At 33.1% G+C, this 23,110-nt stretch overlaps 4 protein-coding genes across 5 annotated transcripts; 1 reads left to right on the top strand and 3 right to left on the bottom strand.

The window, feature by feature from the left end:
• Window positions 1-1,727: 1,727 nt before the first annotated feature.
• On the bottom strand, window positions 1,728-3,047 carry LOC113873296 (uncharacterized protein At2g34160-like). The gene is made up of 5 exons (XM_027511356.1): window positions 2,913-3,047; window positions 2,733-2,781; window positions 2,346-2,408; window positions 2,197-2,261; window positions 1,728-1,986 (listed from the first exon to the last, which is right to left on the bottom strand). Exons 1-5 carry the CDS (start codon window positions 3,024-3,026, stop codon window positions 1,888-1,890), a joined length of 390 nt encoding a protein of 129 aa, XP_027367157.1. The 5' UTR covers window positions 3,027-3,047; the 3' UTR covers window positions 1,728-1,887.
• An 8,801-nt stretch (window positions 3,048-11,848) lies between these two features.
• Window positions 11,849-16,404, top strand: LOC113872188 (protein WVD2-like 2). Of its 2 annotated transcripts, none has more exons than XM_027509527.1 (7): window positions 11,849-12,064; window positions 13,279-13,753; window positions 14,354-14,442; window positions 14,984-15,074; window positions 15,172-15,243; window positions 15,459-15,569; window positions 15,801-16,404. In XM_027509527.1, exons 2-7 carry the CDS (start codon window positions 13,283-13,285, stop codon window positions 16,089-16,091), a joined length of 1,125 nt encoding a protein of 374 aa, XP_027365328.1. In that variant the 5' UTR covers window positions 11,849-12,064; window positions 13,279-13,282; the 3' UTR covers window positions 16,092-16,404. The 2 variants fall into 2 exon arrangements, with proteins under 2 accessions (XP_027365328.1, XP_027365329.1); XM_027509528.1 differs by having other exon boundaries at window positions 13,182-13,753.
• Window positions 16,405-16,999: 595 nt separating this feature from the next.
• Window positions 17,000-17,882, bottom strand: LOC113872189 (histone H1-like). Its single transcript, XM_027509529.1, has 2 exons — window positions 17,735-17,882; window positions 17,000-17,647 (listed from the first exon to the last, which is right to left on the bottom strand). Exons 1-2 carry the CDS (start codon window positions 17,813-17,815, stop codon window positions 17,168-17,170), a joined length of 561 nt encoding a protein of 186 aa, XP_027365330.1. The 5' UTR covers window positions 17,816-17,882; the 3' UTR covers window positions 17,000-17,167.
• A 1,038-nt stretch (window positions 17,883-18,920) lies between these two features.
• On the bottom strand, window positions 18,921-21,515 carry LOC113872187 (receptor-like protein kinase ANXUR2). Its single transcript, XM_027509525.1, has one exon. It carries the CDS (start codon window positions 21,513-21,515, stop codon window positions 18,921-18,923), a length of 2,595 nt encoding a protein of 864 aa, XP_027365326.1.
• Between the last annotated feature and the right edge of the window lie 1,595 nt (window positions 21,516-23,110).

The raw sequence follows: 23,110 nt of genomic DNA, 5'->3' as shown, positions 1-23,110 counted from the left end.
GTATTGAAGTTGTCTTCCTTATATTTTGAAACCTTATATAGAGGGAGTTATGTAGTATAATTTTTGTGTATTTTGAGTATTATGAACCAAATGTAATATTATGTTGTTCTGTTGGATATTTGTTGTAAGGAACTTTGTTTATTTTGAATAAAAAGTTAATTTTATACTTATATTTTATATTATTTATCTATCTTAAATAAGTAAATAGTGTAGAAATAATGTTCTCAGTTCCTTATAAAAAGGAGTCGTGACAAGATCATTTATTTGTTACTACTTGCCTCTTAGACTTTAAATCAAACGAAAGTTGGCTAATTGATAGTGGTTGCACTAACCACATGACTAATAATATAAAACTCTTTAGAGATTTTATGCTCACTAACATCATTAAAGTCAAAATAGGTAATGGTGATTTTATCCCAGTCAAAGGAAATAGAACAATTACAATTGCAAACTATTCAGGTATGAAGTTAATTCATGATGTTCTTTGGGTTTCTAAAATTGACCAAAATTTGTTAAGTGTTGGTCAACTGATTGAAGGAGGATTCAAAGTTATTTTTTAAGATAAACATTATTTGATTAAAGATGAAGTTGTTCAAGATATTTTCAAAGTAAAAATAAAACGAAAATTTTTTACTTTGAATATATTGAAGGAAGAGCAAACAACTTTCTCATGCAAAGAAAATATCACAACATTTCATTCTAATACCTTGAGTGTTGAAAGTAAATTTTTCAATTTCATCCATAATGCAAATGAAAGACATCTCAAAGTTGCAAAGAGAGTGGTTACGGTTAAACATTTCAAAGACATTCATAACTCAGGCATCAACTTCAAGATGAGTGAAAAATTCAAGTTAACTAATTTCTCCAATAGTGATTTAAGTGACTCAGTTAATTATTTCTCTTTTCTATAGAAAAAGAAGATTTTATTTTATTCTAATTTGAAACAGAAAAAAAACACAAGATTCTTATTGATAACAAATTCACTTTTTGTTAGCAAATTGATAGAATTTGCAGTTCAAAAAGTAAGTTACCAATATGTTTTTGAAACTGCTGTGAGTTATTTTTTATTATTTCAGTTTATTAAATTAGTATCATAGTTAATAAATCGTTTTAATATTTTAGAAATAATTTAGTTTGTTATCAAATCTTTTAATTACATAATTAGTTTAGATTTCTTTGACTTATTATAAATGTACTATTGCTGTTGAATAAAAGTCAAGTTCTTTCTCCATTGATTCTTCTCACACTCCTGCACACTTCCTTTATTGTAAGGAGCAAATATTTGTCATTTGTTGCGTAAAGACACATTTCACTGTTGATCCTAAAAGGGCTACATTTCAAATTTCATGAACCAGAGTATATCTAAAAGGGTTACATTAGATTTATTATAAGGCTTTGTTTACATTGGAAATTTGGAATGATGCCGTGGTATGAATTACAGAACTATATCAAACCAAATAGATTTATGTGCGGTATTTTATTATTTTAGTTTATATTTGTTGACGTAAACTCACTTGTAAAAATATCTAAAATGATTAATGGAAAAAATTGCAGATAAACTGAAAATCTCTGTAATGAAACATGACAACACCTAGGAATCAAAGTAGGATGACCGAAAATGAAAAAAAAAAAAAAAAAGGAGTGAGCTTAAGACTCATCAGTCCTGTAATAATCATCATCAACACATATGTGCAATGAAGAAATACAGTCTACAATGATGATGGAAATTAAATACGTGCTCTACAACTTTGACCACTCATTGCTGCCTTATCCATGTAATTTTACGACCTTTTTCTACTCCCCTATTTACTTCTCTGAAAGCAACGTACAAAAGACTCAGAATAATAACTACAACAGCTTCACATTGACCTTGCTGTCCCATATTTGTCACTTTTTGTCTTCAGCAGCTTCAGATTCTGATTCTTTTGTGGTAGCAGCAGCCATATTAGAGTCAAACTTCTCAGATTTCCCCAGCACAATCTCAATCTAGAGAATCAATAAAACGAGATAAACTTAAGCCTAACAGTATACCAAGGGAGTTTTGAAAAACCTTAAAATGAGTTTACAGAAGTAACTTCACGACTCTCATGATTTTTTTAAATTGATTTTAATAAGTTGTTTTCGTGTAACAAGAACGTTTAATTAAGGTGCTTATCCAAACTCACCCTAAAAGTCTTAAACGCATTGGGAACTCACCTTTGCCTTCTGCACCAGACGACCTTTGCTCTCATCTTTCATGCCAACCGTAGATGTCAACACTTCTGTTCCATCCAAAATATTTAATGATTAGAGTAACTACAACCATCATACAAACGAGAGTAATACAATACACAAAGAAATCTCACTCTTCTCAGTGGCAAGTCCATTGTTCTTCAAAATCTCGGCAATTGTAACAACTGTAGCTATAGCTGTACAAACACGCGTCAATGTATTTGCAGAATATTGTATCAGTTGGAGTGGGAATGGATGAAGCAGAGCACATTTGATTTGTTCAATTGATGAAGGATGTTATATCAGTTTGAAAAAATGTGTATTTTCAGCGTTTTAGAATCAAACATAAAAAATTTCACGTAAATTTTGGACGTTTAGCAGCCAAATACCATGATTTTCAGACACGGGAACAATTAAATGAGAGTGTATAAATACAACTCCGAATGCGTAAACATAAAAAACAATGTATAACTCGTTTGAGAAGAATTAAATGATCTTTTGAGGTTGAGAAAAACAAGTACCCATTCCAAGAGCAGAAAGCTCAACCTCGTTATGCTGTTGTATGTACCTCTGCATCAAAAAATAACCAATTTCAGCTAAGATCATAATTAATTCATGTAATGTGAATGAAGAGAATTAAAAAATAACAAACAGAGGAAGATAAAATAAAAAATAAGATCATGAAACGTAATAGATGATACCTTGGCGAGATTGACGTAAAAGAAAAGAGGTTTCTTAGTGTTGGAAACCTGAATTCTGTTCTTCTTGGGGGATTCGTTTGCAGTTACAGCAGCGCCAGCAGCTACGGTAGCCATGGTAACGTAATTCTCTGTAACTGTAACGGTAAAGTAGCGGAATGGGTTAGGGCCTCGTTTATATATTGGGACGAGGCCAGGACACGTGGCAGTGTATGAGGGGACGTGGACGGAGTAAGAGTAAACTGTTAAATTAGTTAGTTAGTTAGATTGCAGCTGCTGAGATGCGAAGATCTGCACGGTCGTTATTTTTTGGCCTGTTCCCGAAATGCCCCTCACCCCAATGGACCGATTCTTCTGCTCCTTCTGTTAAGGTTAAGGCCACAAACTATTTTGTTATCATATAATTGCAATTGGAAACAAACCTTTAATTTGTTGTTTTTCCTTCAATTATTGCGCATGTTATGCGTGCACCTTGTGCATTGCTGAACCCAAGGACCATTAATGCTATCAAATAACATCATAAGAAGCTATTAAATAAGTTTTAGTTACCATAGTATAATCACATTTAATTAAATTAACCGTAATTAAATACTTAAAAAATATTACTGTTTCATTAATGCTTTCCCTCATTTTATTTAATGAAGATACCCTACAATATGCGATCTTTTTCATAATCATAGGCACACGTGCAAACTTAATTCCATGCTTAATTTGTAAAGCCCATATTCTCGTCTTTTTGACATGCATACGTCTTGCGCGGCCACATTGATTTGGTGGTCCACACAAATTTCAATTATTCGGAGTATATCCATAACAAAAGAAGTAGCACTTTTTAATACCTATTTTTTTTAAATCCGAATAATTATATTTACTTTCGAGTTAGTCCTTATTAAAAGAAATTTAATAGAATTTTTTAAATCTAATCCTTACCATTTATTGATGTAATAATATTGACTAAAGAAATTGTAATATACTGAACTATAAAATAAGTTTAATTTATAGGCTAGAAAATATATTTGAACCTTCCTTAAGTTGATTTTGCTTCAGCTTAATGGTCCCTTGAATATTTGACAAAGAAAAAGAGAGAGACGTGGGATCTATTTGCACACGTGCGAAAGTTGTTGGATCTGGGACCAAATAAATATGATTCTTGCAAAGCTTAGTTCCGTGGAAGCATATGAAATGAGCCCACACGGCCTTTTTGCACAATACTAGTCCTTTTCTTTGTGACAAACCCCTAACGAAGAAGACTATAAGAGCATTGCCAACCGCTAACTTCACCAAATGATAATTAAAAACAACAATGCCATAAAAGTTACATAAAAATTTGGTATGTGTGAACATCGATTACCAGATGTACCTGTGCTCATTGCTCTAGATTTCATAACACAACACCATTTGTCTCTCCCACATCACGTTGATAAATAAGTTTAAGCCAATAGATGGTGCGCTTCATGATACCTAGCTGCAAATGCATACACCAAATCAAAGATGCAGGTATGGCCCTCTTTCTTTTAAACTTCTCAACCAAGCATCATGCATGTGATTGTTTGTTGATGTTGTATAGTGAACCCACCCAAGCATGATAAATGATTATTTGTAATAATCCTTGGAATGTATAAAACAATACCTAATAATATCTTCATTGGGTACGTCCTAAACCAATTTTTTTATAAATTTATAGGGGTTATTAGTGTAAATATGGGTTAGTATTTAATTTTTGTATTACATATCTTATTGCATAACACTAACATTATTCGTGGATAGCAAATAACATCCTTATATTCGTTCCATTTAATATCAATACTTAATGGTGTGATAATTCAATGATATTTTCTGTTTTCTGTTTTCTGCGGAATCCATTATTGTTTGGGTTTTGAATAAAATAAATTACCTTTATGTGATGATTTTAATGGTATAATCCTTATGAGATTCATAACTCTTTCTGTTGAGCGATGAAGACAGTTGATCGGTTGGATGCATCAGCGTGGGACACCTAGTTGATGAAATCAACTTGACAAAGTACAACCCCAAAATGGTTGCCTCCATCTAATACGATTGGCATTTGTAAAATTTATTATTTACCATAACTCAATAATCATTCATCAGTTAATTATATGATTAGCTACTTCATATATTGATATGCATGACCGTAGACACGGAGTCTAATACATATGTATCATGTGTATCTAATAGCAAGAGATTAATTCGAGATTACAAATGTGATATAACGATATGATTGATGATCCTCCACAATAATGCACATTATAAAACATTTTATTTGTTTGGAAAATGCTGGTCAACCACAGCATAAAGGTGTGATATATAAAATGAGAATTGTCACATAAAATAAGACTTTTACTATATAATAGTATAAAGAGAAACCCAATTGTACACGGATTCATTAGAATAATTATTTTATATATAAAATTGTCTCTAATCTGAAACTATCAGAGGGTGAGAAGGGGGGGGGGGGTTTAAGCTACTACACTAACCTAAGATCTTATGGCATATAAAATTGATTGAAACTAACATGTGTTGGGTGACACTTAAATGTCCTTTAATTATTAAAGCATAAACAATTAAAACCTCTGCGCGTTCTATGTAATTAATGATGCGTTAGTGTGTACTTAATTATACTTAAAAAAGAAAAAGGAGGTGTCGGTTGCATGGGAAATTCATTTGGAAAGCTAGTCGTTGTTGGTATCTCTCCACGATATGCACTGGACTTTAAGATGCCAGACATACAAAAGGATAAAATTAACTGTACATTAAATGGATTGTTTTCAAAATATAAATGTCACCCCTTAAAGACAATTTGAAGTATTTCAAAGTAATAAAAATTTATTTTTATTTCATAAATATTTTCAATAAAAAGTATACTTCATTTATTTAAAATCACTTTCAAAAGCTGATATTAATAAAACTTGTAAAAATAAAATAAAATTTATTAAAAGAGAAGAGCAACAGAAACTCCCACCTATTGCGGGTTAATCTTTCTACCCCCTTTCACGTCGTTCATTTGGTTACCATCATAAACTTGTTCTTTATGCCATTTCTTATGGGTGCAGAAAAAAAAAAAGTAGTTCAAAGGGTTCGTACAAAATCAATTAGCTTGTAGAGACATGGTAGGTCCCATGAGATGGGAAATTAAGTAAAAGGAACCATCCTATCCTATGGCCTACAATTCCTCGTAACAATTTACACTTGCCAATTTTCTTCAATTTTTCATTCCAAAGTCTAAATTGCTGTATATCACTCGGCAATAAGCCAATAAATCGTGTCGTTGTGAAGAGATTAAGGGTAAAGAATTGGAGACTGGAGAGGCCAATAACTTGGAAACCAAGGATTCAACCTTTTTCACTTTGCGGAAGTCTTTTGAACGCAGAGAAAATTGGGATATTCAAAAGTAAAGCAAAAAAGTAGGCTCACATTTGAAAGCAAAGGTCAAATTTGGCTAATTCTTCTAAGTTTGTTTACAATATACAGCAATACAGCTTAGTTTATTATATAGTAATAAACGTTGAACAAGAATTTAATACAGAGATTAATGATTAAAAATGTAATATAGTATCAAGCATTAAAATATGTATTGAAAATGCAAAAGTAACAGGACAAAGCATCTTTTTTAAGCATTTTTTTTCCCTCGTCGGTGCACAGCCAGTGAATAAGCAGCACAATAAAGCAAAGTTTGGCAAAAGGTTCTACATTGTTCTATAGGTAGGAACTAGGAGGAGAATAGATTCCAGCAATTGAGAGACAATTATATACAAGTTTCTATAAACGTTCACAAATTACAACCACAAGTACGGATTGTAAAACATACTAATACTACCATAATAGAGATCAATGAAGAATGTCTACAGACAAGTGACTACGAAGAAAGGACCAATAATTTTGACGTCCCTTTCTTGTTCAAAGAGAAACACAGATATAAATAGATGAAATAAAAAGGAAAATCTATATAGCAGCCGCAGGTGGATATTGGTTTCAGAGTTTAAATTATACACCAAAACAATGTAGGCATGAAGTAAAAGCTCTCAGAATATTGGTGATGAATTATTTGAACAATTAATTTAAGCCAGTACAATAGGTAATCTATGTTTGATAAAATTCTCTACCAGGTTATCCGCATTAAATAACAATATTACCAACATAGAAATGCTACTATTAAACAAACAAATTAATAGGTGGGGATTTCTCTCATTCTCCACAGCCTAGGAAACAAACAAATAAATTAATACGCGAGGATCTACTTTTTTTCGTAGTATTGTCTAATCTTATAACTATGGTACATGTTAGGAGAAATATAAATTCAGTGGTTGATCATTTAACAAAATTTTCTTTTACCTATAATGATTTTATTTGAGTTCAGATGGCTCTCTTCTATTACCTCTCTTCTCATGATAAATGTAATTGTTCCTGTCAATTTTTTATTATAATAAAAAATATTTTTAACATGTGTTTAGGAACAGAGAATAAAAACTTACATATTAAAACTTTTTATTGAAAATCATAAAATACAGTACATCCATAATATTAAATATTATATTTTTTAAATAAAAATGTGCTATTTAGTATCAATTCTTAATGTTTACAGTACACACATTACAAAAACTGAATAAAAAGAAACCTAAACCTGAAAAAGGAACCTTCTTTTAATGGCTCTCTATCTACTTAAAAGTGTTGCAGTACTTGATTTGGTTACCAATTAATAAGATGAGTAAATTGATGCTGAAATTATTAAGAGTTGCTATAACTAAACTGGAGAATGGTTTTAATATAGGAATTGAAATGGATGAGAGTGAGAAAGAAGTGTTTACCTCCTTTGCAGCTTGAAATTCAAAAAAAGAGGGGCGCTTTAGAAGATGAGCAAAACGAGAAAAAAGAGAAAAAGCGTGCCTGCAACCGTGCCGCTACTAACAAGGTGTGGGAGCAAGTTATAATGAAAAGGCGATGGAATTACCTATATACGAAGACACCATTTTCTAAATTGAACATAGCTTGCAATAGAAACTTCTCTGCTCGCATTTTCGTTCTATGATTTTGTTACCATATACTTGGCAAATTAAATTATTAAAACACACATCTAAGTACAAATCGCCAACTTAGCGCTCTCTCTAACTATATTTGTCTACTTTTGTACATATAGCTTGCTCAAGTTCATAATCTCCTTTCTTGGATACTTGACATTTTGACTAGTTCGCTCTTCGCTGTTCCGCTTCACTTTGAAGCCAATTAATTGGCTTTTCATCATCTAGTAAAGGTAATTTGATGTTTGTATGAATTATGGCATTTACATTTTATTTTGGAATTTTGAGTTTTGCTAATGGACTTTTTTTTCTCTTTAGGACATAGTTTTGGTAATCGGGTAGATATTTGGGTGTTATTTGTTTTTACAGTGTGTTTGGATTTGGGTTTGACACTACAAAAATTACATTCAAGAAGTAAACATGTTTCAATTACCGTGTCATGGTATTTAGAAAATAAATACAAACATGATCATGTAATCCGAAATTACTCTTTTTGTAATGAGCAATAAATAATGGTTTTTTTTTCAGACACATTTAGATTATAACGTTAATTTCATTAAAAAAACAAATTTATAAACTAAAATCGAGGCACACATTTAATCTTTTAGGTTTTAATGAATAAAAATGAGCATTTACACTTTGTTTGATTGAATTAAAAAAAAATAGAAAAAACAGTGTAAAAGCATATTTCTATGAAATATGAAAATAAATTCTTGTTTGATTGGATCAAAAGTGAAACTAGAAAAAATAACTTTTTTAGAATATATAATCATATCACTATTAAAATATATTTTTGTAGGCCTATTTAATGAAATAACAAAATAATAAATGATAGAATATGAAGTTTGATATATATTTAATGCATATCAAAATGATAAAATAGATATAATGATAATATCATTGATTAATACAATTATAATAAAATCTTACACTATCATTGATTTGTATAAATTGAAAAGAAAAATATATAGATATTTAAATAAAAAATATAAAAAGTCAGTTTTTGTTTGTTATTTTATTGATTTATTTTATATTTTTTTATGACTATATACAAAATCCATGATATATTATAGTTTTATTAAAGTTTTGTTAATTGTTGAATTAAAATTTGAAAGTGAAAGACTTAATTTATTTAAGTATTAAATATGAAATTAAAATTAAGAAACTAACAAGTATTAAAATTTAAGGATATTTACTAAATTTCTTAATCCTCGTGAAAAAAATCATTAACAACTGATATTCTAAAATGAATTAATGAAGTACGTTTTTGTTAATTGAAAAGTGACTTTAATTTTGATTTATTAAAAATACTTTCGTATTTGTATCTAATAATTTGCTGTTATTTGATTTTCTTTTTTTTGGAGGGGTCCAAAGATAAAATTTTCATCTTATGAAATTGCTATTATCGTCAAAGTAATTGAAGGGCTATCAAAACAGTATTAAGTAATGTAAAAGTATTTGATAACGTATTACAATTAAAACGCTGAAAAGGTAAAATTCACCTTAAAGAGGTTTTTAAACAACGATTATACAGAAGAAAATTGAAACTCGTGTTTGCATCAATTTGGAAATATGTTTTCAACATTTACTCGTCCGGAAGAAAACAAAAAGGGGTGCATTGTTGATTAATTGATTGATTATATACCTAACACTAAAAATTACATCTTCAAGATGTTACTTTTTATCTTGAGAATGAAGCTTGAGATTTGCAATGAGAACGAGAGGATGTGAACCAATCATACACAAAGCTGCATATACATGGAGTGAAGGTTAACACACACTTTTCCATCGAAATAGATCTTTTTATATCTATGTTGCATTCTATACATATATAGTTTCCATTGACATCACTTGAATGGCCATGTTAATGACATGGAATCTTTTAGTTTAGTGGCAAGGGTGTATCTTGAGCGTGATGCTTAAGTAGCTAGTATGTATCACGCAAATTTTTATTAAGCTCTTGAACTTGTCCACACTCAGAGAGACACATAGAGAAACAGATTTCATGTCCATAATAACATTCACGAGTTCTATGAAAGTTACATTTAATCTGTCACGTGATTTTACAATGTGGTTCCATGGCAGCATCCAGGACAAATATTGGGTTTGAATTACGTGAACATAGTTGTAGCGGTTGAGTTGATGATGAGTATTGAGTATGCATTTTTCCTTGTTAGTAGAACAGTACTTATTGGGTGCCTAACCTTTATGTTTGGTCAAATGGCACACAACAGTTATTAAAGATTGATAATAGAAACTTAGAAAAAAAAGAGGGAAAAGAAAGAAGGTTGATTTGCTGTTATTGTGCCCACCACCCATTTTTTATCCCTTCCTAACCCTAATTATCTTAGACAGACTCAGAGATTGTTGCTTAAACCTGTCCCTGATTATGACTTTTTAATCATTATGATCGTACTATCAAATTTGTCGCTTTACTTTGAAGAAAGAGGTAGAATACCCAAACAAGAAAGGCACTTCGATCTAGTTAAGAAAATAACTCCATTTTATTTTCTTCTTTAATTTGGTGCATAATAAGATAGTATCCAAACAATGATTCGACAAGAAAAATCAGGGGAACAGAATCTATTTTATTTTGCATTTGAGTTAACATAAATATATAATTTGCTATTAATGATTTTACATATCAAATGAATTTTATGCTGCATTTGGCGCAAAGATAAAATTTTACAACATAAGAAATGAACAGCAAGAATTAATAAATCAGAATAAGATGTTTATTCAAAACCCATTACTTGGTTAGATTACATGAAAATGACGTAAAAGTAATTTCACATTTTAGTGAATGATATACGATTCAAAAATGAATTTAAGTCTATGTAAATGAAATACAAAACTGTAATGGGAAAAAATATCAATTCTGTCTATATTATATTTATAATAGGAATATTTGTTTTTTAAATATTATACTCAAGATTAGTTATTTAACAACTTTATAACAGAAAAAATACATAACATTTCTTCTTTTCCACTACTTTTTTCTTAGCTTAGAATTAATATGCTATAATTAATCGTGATCTTATACTTTGTGATGTTGATACAATATTAATTTTAATCTTGTGGAGAACCTGAAAATATAATATAACAACTAAATAAGGATATATTGTTAAAAAAAATTGCCAATCCAACGATACAAAAATGCAAAATATCAATGTCCTTAAGAAATATAATATTTTGTGACTTTTTTATATAAAAAATTATCAAAATATAATATTTTGAAAAAAATTATCAAAATATAATATTTTGAAAAAAATTATAAAATATATTAAAAAATTTATGACAATGCAATTTTTTTATTTTTAAATTTTCAAGATATTTTATAACTTTACCTGTACTATATCTACATTTATCTATATCGAAATTGTTATTTACAATTTCTGAATATAATATTTATGTAATTTTTTTTGAAAATATTATATTTAAAATAATTAACCAAAACTGGTCCCTTTTTATATATTCTAAAATGTGATTCTATATAGTTTTTAATATAATTAGTAAGCATAATTATACTAGTATGGTTTATGTTTCATAGTAAAAAAGAGTTAGCCTCGAAAATATGAAAGTTTGGAGGGAATGAAAGAGCATTGTTTTGGTGGAGAAAATGGTGCACTTGTCTATAATTGTTTCGCTATATTAGGCATATCTACAAGACCAGATGCCTTATCTGTTTGATGATGATATCATAAGTGTCCCTTTTATTTTTTACATTTTACTACTAATTTTCATTTGACTTTAACCTCACTCTGTTGAAACTTGAAAGCTCCACTGTCATTTTAACGCCGTCAATTCCTGGGTTCCGACAGCCAACGGAGGGGAAAAATATCGCCGTTAAAAACCGATCTATAAATAACCTTAAACCAACGAAGGAAGGGAGTAAACAGAAACAGAGAGAAAAATGAAAAAGGAGGTTTTTCATAAAGCAAAAGAATATTATTGATACATAAATTTTGGACTTTGTTTGTATTTGGCACCCACCCACAGCAAAATAAAACAAAACAAGCACACAACCAGAGAAAGAGAAGAGAGAGAGAGAGAGAGAGAGAGTGCGAGAGAAGGAGGAAGAAGAGGCAGCATAAGAAGATCTTGTGAGATCAGGCCACAACTGTAAGCTACATTTCTCACATTCTTAGCTGATTCTGTTCCCATTTTCTGCTTGTTTTTCTTCTGCTTTGCAATGTGAGTCGATCTTTGTTGCACCTAACTCAGCTTGGCGCTGCTGTGGAGAGATTTTTCTGCCATTTCCACTTTCCTGTGTCTGTTTTTCTGATTTGTGATGTGGGTTTTTCTCTGCGTGTTTCCTTCTTTGATCTTTCTTCTGATTTGTTGTTTCTGTTACCCACCTGTGAGTGCTTACTCCAGGGAACTTCATCTTCTTTCACCACCAAATGTGAACCTTTTCCTTTTCAAAATGTTCAGAATGGGGATACCCATGGTCAAAAGTGGAATTCAATATTCTTTTTACTATTATATGCTTTTACTGTTCCCCTCCCCCTGCCTGTTTACTATTCTTCCCTTAATTTCTTCCTTTGTTGGGTTCGTGTTAAGCTTTTTTCTATCCTTAGCCACAATTTTTCTTTCTCTTAAAAAGGTTTAATTTTTAGCTTCCTCTTCTTTCCCAAGTTCTAAATATGTAAATGTTTATTTTTGTAGGTCGAATTAGTCCGTTTGCATCTTCCAACCATAAGGAAACTTTGTTTTCATTCACTTGATTATTTTACGGTGTTGATATATTTTCTTTTTACATTCCATCTTAAGATCGATCATGTTAGAGTAGCTTCTTAATTGTTTTTCCGGATCCTTGCATAAAATTTTTCGGGGGTACTTCTGAATGATTTTGCAGTTGTTACTTAGAATCATACCTTGTATTGTACCCCTTCTGAAGATGAGAAGTTTCTTTCTTTTTTGCCCCCTAAAAAATGGAACAATAATATTATTATTATTTGTGATTTTGGCCATTTTATCAACCCCCTGCAACCTTCAAATGTTGTTCCATTGTCTTATTGAACTGGGTAGTCTCTTGGTTATGTTTAAATCTTATTAGGAAGAAGAAACTTCTATTTACCATTTTTATCTTTATGAAGAAATTAAACTCATCCCTGAATTTTTTACCTTCATCTTAAGTACAGTTTACTGAGCCTACCTTAAAGATATGAAGTAATTTTGTGTTCACTCTCCAGTGCATACGTATAGTCTTCTATTTTAATTTTTAATATTTTTTGAGTTTTTAGGCTGATAGATGACACCTATACATGCACAACTAGAATGCTAGTACATTAACAGAAGTTGTTGTTAATCACAATGTAACTTATATTGTGCAGCATCATGGGAAGAGAAGTTGCAGAGATACAGGTTGTGGACAAGAAACCAAATGGTGTTGTAGCAGCTTCAAATGGTAGTTCTAATGGTAAAGTGCGCATTTCTCCTAAAATTGCAACAGCTAAGGTTCAAGCAAAGGATTATGAGTTAAAGGAATGTACTGAAGCCAATACTTTTGTTGAGAAATGCCATGAGAAGGATGTTTTGAGTGCCAAAACCACAAACTGTAATATTGTTGTGCTTGAGGAGGAGATTGAGAAATCTGAAGTGCTGAGAACAAGTGACAATGAAAAGTTAAGCTCACCTCCTGCAAGAAAAGAGCATACAAGTCACTCTGTTCCACAGCCATCTGATCTGGTTACTGAAAAGCTTGGATCCCATGCACAGATTGTTGATACTGAAGTTGTTGCAACTGATCTGAATTTGTCCCCAAACACTAACAACATGCTTTCGCCTATCTCATCAAAGAATTCGCAGGTAATTGATGGTCTTGCTTGTTGTCATGTCATTGCATTTTGATGTTGAAGCATTAAACACATTAATTCAATCGTACTCTGAGAACTGAACCAAGGATGCATAGTGGACCTAGCATGTATTGTGCTTAAAAGTTGTAAATAGGTTGTTTCCAGTTATATTTGAGGAATGAGAAGGTAAAGTTGTTAAAGATAACAGAACTGGGATCTTTTTTTGGTTTTAGTGCATGCTTGTTTGTGTAATATGTTTCTTCAACAGAGGATTAGTTACTCCAGCTGTCATCGCTTAAACAAGTAAGCCTCTTAAGGGAATCTTTATAAAGCAAAAAATGAATATAAATCATAGGCTTTTGATTAAACCTTGAGACATGCATTGCACTGGATCAATTTCTAATCCGTTCAATCTTGGGAAGCTGAAAATATCATGCCTAACAAATACATAAAATGGTTTGCTTCACAAGCGTTGCTAATTTGTTAAGTTTCATGTTTTGATGTTTGCAGGGATGCTTTGCTTTGCAGTTTCATGTGTGCTATTTGTGTTTATTTATTTGTTTGTTTGTGAGATTACTTATTTGCAAAAGCTTTTTTTTTTCATATTTTTCAGCCAAACTCACCTTTTTCATCAAGTAAGCCCTTGCAGCTTGATGATAAGAAGAACTATGATGATGAAGATAGTTGGTCTGTTGCTTCTTCGTATCCTCTAAACTTGAACATTTTGATGGTTTATGGTGAACATAGAAAGTTTTAAGGACACTAAAAAAACCTTTGACACAATATTTCTAAAGGCTAAACATTTACCTCTTATCTATGAATTTTAGTCAGAAATATTTGGATTTTGGAACATTGAACGGTACCTGCATATAAAATAATACTCTGCTATTCTATTACTTGTTCCTTGACCACAAATATTTGTGCTCTATCTATCTATGCACACTGCTAGATCTAAAGGCTAAACATTTACCTCTTATCTATGAATTTTAATAAGAAATATTTGGATTTTGGAACATTGAACATTACCTGCACATAAAATAATACTATGCTATTCTATTACTTGTTCCTTGACCACAAATATTAGTGCTCTATCTATGCACACTGCTAGATCTATAGGCTAAACATTTACCACTTATCTATGAATTTTAATCAGAAATATTTGGATTTTGGAACATTGAACATTACCTGCACATAAAATAATACTCTGCTATTCTATTACTTGTTCCTTGACCACAAATATTAGTGCTTTATCTATGCGCACTGCTAGATCTAAGGTAACTCTAGGTTCAGCCCCAACATTTAGATGCTCAGAACGTGCAGAGAAACGGAGGGAGGTAATACATTGACTGAAAAAGTAAATTCTGATGTATATATTCTTTGAAGCAGATGATCATTCCTTATTGATGTTATCATTTTTATTTATCTACCCAGTTTTATCTGAAGTTAGAGGAGAAACATCGAGCCCTTCAAGAAGAAAAGAGTCAGTATGAGGCTAGGCTAAAGGTATGGTGGTCTTTCTCTTGTAATTGCATGACGCTTTCTGTGTTATTTTTAAATTTTTTTTCACTGTTTGCTTTTCTCTCAGTTTCCTCTTACTAGAAACATCTCACCCCTTTTACCAAAGCTGGATTTTTGCCCATGCACATGATTATTTGCTTTATGTTTATCCTCCTATGTTACCTTCTACACATTGAACTGATAATAACTACTAATGATAGGAAGAGCAAGAAGCAGCTATCAAGCAGTTGAGAAAGAACTTGGTAATTAAAGCAAATCCAGTACCAAGTTTCTACTATCAGGGGCCTCCACCTAAGACTGAACTCAAGAAGGTACTTTTCTTCTGCTCTATATGCCTCTTCTAATACCACAAGAAATTTTGAATATTCACTTGAAGGTGGCAATACGACGGAATATTCTTAAGAATTTTTGTTCGACACTAATTAACTAAAACACGTTATCATGCATTACATCATTTTTGGATCTTTCCAAATAGGAGACACAATCTCTAATTTGTGAAAGACATTTTGTTGGAAAAATTATTCAGTTTCCTTTGGTGACAGCTGCCACTGACTCGCCCCAAGTCACCAAAACTAAGTCGGCGAAGGAGCTTAGGTGATGCAATGAACTCATCTCCTGATGTTTGCAGTCGAGCACGGCACAGCATTGGTGGTCCTCACATCAAAGGTGGTTCTAATGGCCCTTTCACTCAGAAAAATAGGGAGCAGATCATTCGACGCAACAGCAATGGCGCTTGCAAACCAAAAGAACGATCAAAAGTGGATAAGGAAACAAAAACAGCTCCTCCTAAGATCACTGAGCACACAAATGCAGATATATCAGTACAATCATGACTGAGAGGAAAATACCCTTGGTTTTCTTTTCATCGGGACTGACTTTTGCGTTTTGTGTTAACTTGAGGTGTATATGTTTTGTAAGTTATATTGCTACACATTATCTCTTATATAATGATAGAGTTGTTTATGTAATATGTCTGCACCAAAGTATGAGGTTTTCCCAGATTAGTCCCCGGGATTTGGTAATTAAATATAAGTCCTTCTGCAGGACTAGCATTAGGGACGTGTTATACGGTTTCATCTTATGTGTAATGGGTGTGTTTTTCATATCCTCATCATGTGATGCACCTTTGTTCCGGAATGCAGTTTGCTTTTTGTTCTTATTCTTGTTTTGTGCGCTATTAGTTTTGTATGGCCCAAAAATGAGATTGATATTATGAAGAAATACTAAATGTGAAATATTGCAATGTTTAGAAATTGTTGATTACTAGTTATTACCATTATCATGAACTCAAACATCGAAGATATCGGCACATACTCTATTACCATTTATCATTGAATGGGAATGACAAAGGAGCATGTTACCATGTACTGTACAATTTCTTTCAAATGCTACAATCTCAGATGACCCACCTGTCGGCATCTTAATATTTTATCCCAATTTTTTAATATAATTTCAAACAAGCAAAGGATTAAATTTCCCTCAATTGTTTCCTTCATCATTAAGGGTTTCATTTTTCCGCAAAAAGAAATTACACCGTTTAAAAAATTAAAATCCACTTTGACATCGAATTTAAAAAACAAACAAAAACGACAACTCAGTAAATATGTTAATCCTGATTCATGTAGTTGCATGGATGCAAACTGTCTGCAGGGGAAGCAAACAAAAACCATGAAGATGCAGATAAAGGCAACTTTATTTTCCAACAGGAAGTTAAAGAGAACAGCAAAATGAAACCAGTAGAGACCGTAACAAATGCATAACCGTCTGTTAGATTTCTAACAAAGAAATTTACAGCAATAGTCCCCTACAAATATATCCAACTATCTATCTATTATACTGACAACCAACCCGAATACATAACACCAACACACCAACACACCAAATCAAAACCCAATCAACCCTAACCCCCTCACTTCTTAGCCTTCTTCGCCGGCGATTTAACACTCTTTGGCTTCTTTGCACTCTTTACTGGCGTCTTCCTCGCTGGCTTAGCAGCAACCTTCTTCGCAACCGTCACCTTAGCCGCCTTCGCCTTTGGCTTAGCACTTGACGCCGTGGTCTTCGCCTTGGGCTTGGCAACAGCCTTAGTTTTAGCTGCAGCTTTGGGCTTGGACGCAGCAGCCTTGGTACTGGGCTTAGTCACAGCTTTAGGCTTCTTAGCAGCAGGAGCAGGAGCAGCTTTAACCGGAGCCGATCGAGTCGGCGCGAGCTTGAATGAGTTTTTTACTTTAACTAGCTTGCCTGAGGCTACAGCCTTCTTGAGCTGGTGGAGAATCAGCTTACGAAATGTTGGAGGCAACTCCTTGTGCTTCCCTTCAATAAACTTTGTTATCGCATACTGGCTCGAACCAGTTCTCTCCTTTAGACTTGCAATAGCCTCTGTTATCATCTACAACACACAAAAAATTAACATTAAAATCAAAGTCAAAATAAATACAAATTCAAGATTCATTGGCAATGAGTAATTGGAAAATACCACGGCAAAGGGAGGATGAGAGAGTGGCTTCTTAGTCGCCGCCATTTTTCTCTTGGCTTTGGCTTGCGCTGTGGTGGACATGGCTTAATTGGAGGGTTAGAGGATGAGAAAGTGAGAATAACCGCTTGAGAGGGGCACTAGCGTTGATGGATGAGAACCGGGTGGGGAGTCATTTATATATAAGAAGGAGAGAGGGAAATGGTGAGCGCTGATTGGTGGAAAAGAGGGTCACACGGATCCTGAACGTTTGGCGATGTTTAAATGTGGGCCTTTCGATGGAGGGTTATCTACGGTGGAGATTGTAAGTTAGAGGAGGCACTTGGATTGCGTTTAGTTAACTTTTGGTGGAGAATAGGATGAGAGCTACTTTGCTCCTTTGGTTTTGGGTTGGGTGTGTTTTTTCCATGGTTTTCATTGGAAAATCGCACGTGCTTCAGCCTAAGGATTTTATCAACGTTTTTGTGATTCTGATGGCCGGCGTCTCAGCATTTTAACCATTATCCATTTCCCTTATCTTCTTCCATAAATTTCGGAAAATCTTCTCCATAACTTCTCATGTGTCCGACCTCAGGTTTTGTACTTCAAATCTTGTCTTGCAAGCCGTTGAATGGATTCGTTTTCTTTGAATTCTCCTTCAATGCCACTGGAGTTTCGTTGTTCGTTGTGCGAATCCAATGCCTAAGCTTTACAAGATAGATGTCTATGGTTGCTACCATTTGGTTGCTCTTTTAAGTTGTTTCCATTTCCTGAATAGGAAGAGGCATAAATATTTACATTGAATGCTTATTTTTATTTTCTCTGTTCTCACTTTTTCTCACCTAAAGAACATGAAATATATATTAAAACTTAAAATTAGCATACTTCAAAAAATTTCAATAAACAAAAAAATATTAAACTATATATAAATTAAACAAGTTGAGCTCTTAGTATACAATAGGTAGCATAATCTAAATGACTATAGTACACATAACAGGTAGCATGAGCCTAGCTTTGCTACCTTGTTTCCAACAGGTTGCTATAGAGCTGGCAACAAACTAATAACTAGGAAGAGCAATCAAAGCATTGCATGCTCAAAAAAGCATCTCAAATAGTTGGTTTAGTAATCTAGAAGATTCACTAGCTTCCTGGAATTATGAAACTCTTTCTTATAGCAAGGCAATCATCCCCAATCACATGTCATTTATCATTATCGCCCGCTTGGGTTAACAATTTGAGAGAAGATGGCAGAAGATTTCTCACTGGACTCCTGCCTAAGCTCATGATCACTTCCAAGGCTTAGATTTTTATAATGAGCTGCCATGTCATTATTTTCCAAGCTTACTTCTTCAAACTCGGCTTCATCAAGATGTGAAGAACGAACTAAACCATCAGTGTTACCAAGTAGGTTGAGAGCAAATTCAAGATTCCACAATAGATCATTCATGGAGGGGCGATCAAGTCCTTGATCAGACAAACACTTCTCAGCTGCATCTACAAACTTCTTCAAGCTTTCAGGGTTGATGTTTCCTTTGAGATTGGGGTCAATAATATCATCTAGTGTTCCTTTTCTTTTGTTGAGCAAAGCCCAATCTGCAAGGCTAACTTGTTCTTTTGGAAGGCTAGGATTCAAAGCAGGCCTTGCACAAAGGACCTCAAACAGGACAACCCCAAACGAGTACACATCAGATTTCTCAGTCAACTGTTGCCTCCTGAAATATTCAGGATCCAGGTATCCAAAGCTACCCTTCACCACAGTACTAACATGACCATTGTTCATGTTTGGACCCGTTTTTGACAATCCAAAATCTGAAACCTTGGCAATCCAATTTTCATCAAGGAGAATGTTAGTTGTCTTGACATCTCTATGAATTATCGTATACTTTGCCCCCGTGTGAAGGTAATGAAGGCCTCTTGCAGCTCCAATGCAAATCTCCAACCTTTGCTTCCATGATAGAGTGTTCAATGTCTTGTTGCCCTTGTAAAGATGTTCTCTTAGGGTGCCACGAGCCATGTAGTCATAAACTAGACACATCTCATCATCTTCCTCACAAAAACCAATCAAGGACACCAAATGCTTATGTCTCAGTTTGGAAAGCATCTCAATCTCAGTCTGGAACTCGTTGACTCCTTGTTCTGATTGTGGGTTCGATCTTTTTATTGCCACTTTGAACCCATTGTCTATAACACCCTTATAAACCTTTCCGAACCCTCCTACCCCAATAACGTTGGACTCATCAAAATTCTTAGTCGCTTGCTTCATCTCTTGTAAGGAGAAATAGCGACACAGTCCTTGAGCCATGGCTGATACGTTGCCACTACCAACAGTACTCTTCCCTGACCTTGAAGATTTGGTACCTGTTGTGTGCGAAGTCCCATAAATTGGCAACCAGCTTGATGTGCTAGTGTATGATCCAGGAGTTCTCTTCTTTTTTTGGTGGCGAACAACAACACATAATGCTGCCACTAAGGCAAAACCAGCAGCGCCACCAGCAGCACTACCAATGACAAAAGTCTTACTGTTACGTTTGTTGTTTTGGAAAGTCCTTGCTTTATGCTCATGTTCCAATAGCATCTCGGATGGTTGAGGATTAGGACCAGACAGGTTTGTATCATTGATCTTGAAAACCTCTACACCATTGAGTATTGCATCATAGTATTCTGGCTTTGTATCAGGTGCCGGGTGCAAAGCAAGCCAAAGCTGATCATCACCTGTCCCATCTTGGACATATACTACATAATCTTTGTAGGTTGGAACTCCTTTACCTCCACTCCACCCAATCACATCTGCTTCAGCCTGTGCCGTTTGGTTGTTGATGAAGATATTGAAAACAATCTCGTTCACTTTAGAATAGTAGTAGTCACAGAAATGCAACCTGGTAAGGTACATGGAATTTGGATCAACTTGGAAAATCCATGTGAGATTGTAGCCCATGTTGATATCCTTATCGTTGCCCATGGACCGTGATGTGGAATACACATTCGGTGGAGCAATGTGTTGTGGCATGCTCTGGTAGTTAATTTTTACATCCTTGGCAGCTTGATTGGTGACACCAGTGGCAGCACCATATAGATAAGGTGTATCATCATACCACATCCTGCTTAGACCAGAATCATCAACAGGGGATATATATTGCCCACCAACGTTTAATCTAAACATTGTCTGAAAATGCAAACTTTTGGCATCAACGGTTTGCTCATTATAACCCACCAACGAAGCTGAGTCAAACAACTCAGGCATTTCAATCAGCTGAATCCCATTGACAAAAGCAAAAGCCCCATTGTGTTTATCAGAAGGCTTAAAGGTAACGGTTAGGGTGTCTGAATTCAAAGGCGCAAGGGAATACTCTCTATCAAGGTAGGCTTGTGAGAGGGCTTGGCATGTGATTGAGGCACTGAAATTAGAAAGAAGAATTACCCCATGTGCTGTCACGGAGAAATATGAATTGAATGTGTCATAGGTGCCATAAATATTGGGGTAGAAATGAAGCCTTAGCCAATAACGCTTGTCAGGTTTAACAGGGAACTTGTAGATTGCTTCGGATGTGAAAACTCGAGATGTCATGTATGGAACCTCAGACAAAAGTGAAGGGTCTTGGAAAGAGGCTTTGGATGTGATGGAATTGCCTTCTGAGAGGTACTTGTTATCAGGGATCCATTGCCTTCCATCAGCATCTTTGCCACCACCTTCACCCAACCCGCACCCCAAGATCAAGGAATCACTACCCTTGTCACTCGTTGCAAGAAGGGCGTTCAACAAAACAAAGAAACAAATCACCAGCAAAAGACAGATACGGTTGCACATAATTGGAGAAAAAGAAGAATACATCCTCAAGGATGTGTGCTGGAAAATATATCGCTGGGTTATGAGACAAGAATGAAGGGTTTTTCGTTTTCTTGTATGGTAGAAACAAAAAACAGGTTGTAGGATTTGAGTTTGCGGTATTATGGTGGAATGAAAGGGTGCAACTCTATTATTCTATCATGACCATACATGCATGTGTAAAATCTATCTATATTGATAGGACCAGACCATAGTACGAAAGACAAGAGTGAACTTATTATAATAATTTTAATTCGTGGCATAACGAGGAGGGAGTTACTACGGTTTGGTCTTTTGTTCTGAATTTCGATTTTAGGAGTTTTTTTTGTTCCTCTTTGTTGAATGTTAACGTCCCATGCTTGAGAATAAGGCAGTTAGAAACCGACGATGGGGAGAGAGGATCGTAATCAATGGAATTTGATTCGTTATTCCGATATTCTTTGGATCTAAAACCGATGATCTAGAGCTATATTTAGCATTCCATTCTAATAGAATTTTGTGGAGTGTTGTTGTTTGCTCACAGTTTCTCATTTCCCATTTAAATTGGGTATATCAAGAAAACAACACAAGATGCCACAATTTTGACCAGAATGTTGTTTTAAAACGCTTTTAAGTTCAGTGGAGCTTCTTATAACAAATTACCACCAAATATGAGTTTAAATATAATGAACGTTAACTCTAGTTCTAAAATTAACTAGTGAATATATATACTCATGCTTGTACAGGTTACTTATATGTTAATGAAAAATATTTGAAGATTTATTACATATGTTTACATATAAATTATTATATAAAGAAAAAAAATAATAGAATAAAAATATCAAGATTCTATAAAAATAGTCTCTCCAAGAAACTTTGCGAAAAAATGGAATATGTTAAGTTTGATAAGAAGGAATATAAAATGGAGTAAAATAAAATAGACGTCACTTCTTAATATGTTTTATTAGAGATAAAATGTAATGGTACAAATGAAAGATTATTATTATTATTACTACTATTAATTATTATTATTATTATTATTATATATGTGTGTGGGGGGTATTTAGAAATTATATATACTAAAATATGATGTTTTTTAAAAAAATTACAAAAATATAGAGTTTAGACAATTTTTAAGTGAAAATACAAAAACTCATATATAAAAAATTAAACAAGTCATGAAGTTTTTTAAAATAATAATAAAATATAAAAAAATATAAAAAAAAATAATCAAAAGTTGTTAATGACTATTTTAAAAAATTATATTTCTGTAATTTTGCCAAAATTCCGTGTTTCTGTAATTTCAGGAAAAAAAAAACCATATAAAAATATGTCTCAGATGAACAATTTTTTATATTAATTTTATCACATTATAATACTTTTTCTTTCACTTTATTCAGGAAGTTCGAAATGGAATCAACTAGCTAGTTATATTTTATGTTATTTGTTACCATGTTATTCACTTTTTCAATCAATTTAACACTAACTCTATTCAATTCCACACAATAATATACAAATTTTATTTCATTTCACCCATCATTAAATATGTAATTATAGTTGAATAATCAAAATTTTAACAAATTAATTTAGCGTTATAT

The sequence above is a fragment of the Abrus precatorius genome, unplaced genomic scaffold, assembly GCF_003935025.1.
Source record: "Abrus precatorius isolate BTA unplaced genomic scaffold, Abrus_2018 Scaffold7, whole genome shotgun sequence".
Taxonomy (NCBI): Eukaryota; Viridiplantae; Streptophyta; class Magnoliopsida; order Fabales; family Fabaceae; genus Abrus; species Abrus precatorius.
The sequence above is the reverse complement of the archived record's forward strand: the minus strand, read 5'-3'. Positions and strand labels throughout refer to the sequence as shown.

Coding starts and splice junctions, on each gene's coding strand:
- LOC113872189 (XM_027509529.1), bottom strand. CDS start 17,815: ATGTCCACCACAGCGCAAGCCAAAGCCAAGAGAAAAATGGCGGCGACT. Junction 17,648..17,734: donor CTCATCCTCCCTTTGCCGTG/GTATTTTCCAAT, acceptor TGTGTGTTGTAG/ATGATAACAGAGGCTATTGC.
- LOC113873296 (XM_027511356.1), bottom strand. CDS start 3,026: ATGGCTACCGTAGCTGCTGGCGCTGCTGTAACTGCAAACGAATCCCCC. Junction 2,782..2,912: donor TTTACGTCAATCTCGCCAAG/GTATCATCTATT, acceptor TTTTTGATGCAG/AGGTACATACAACAGCATAA. Junction 1,987..2,196: donor GTCTGGTGCAGAAGGCAAAG/GTGAGTTCCCAA, acceptor TTGATTCTCTAG/ATTGAGATTGTGCTGGGGAA.
- LOC113872188 (XM_027509527.1), top strand. CDS start 13,283: ATGGGAAGAGAAGTTGCAGAGATACAGGTTGTGGACAAGAAACCAAAT. Junction 13,754..14,353: donor TCTCATCAAAGAATTCGCAG/GTAATTGATGGT, acceptor CATATTTTTCAG/CCAAACTCACCTTTTTCATC. Junction 14,443..14,983: donor AGTTGGTCTGTTGCTTCTTC/GTATCCTCTAAA, acceptor CACAAATATTAG/TGCTTTATCTATGCGCACTG.
- LOC113872187 (XM_027509525.1), bottom strand. CDS start 21,515: ATGTGCAACCGTATCTGTCTTTTGCTGGTGATTTGTTTCTTTGTTTTG.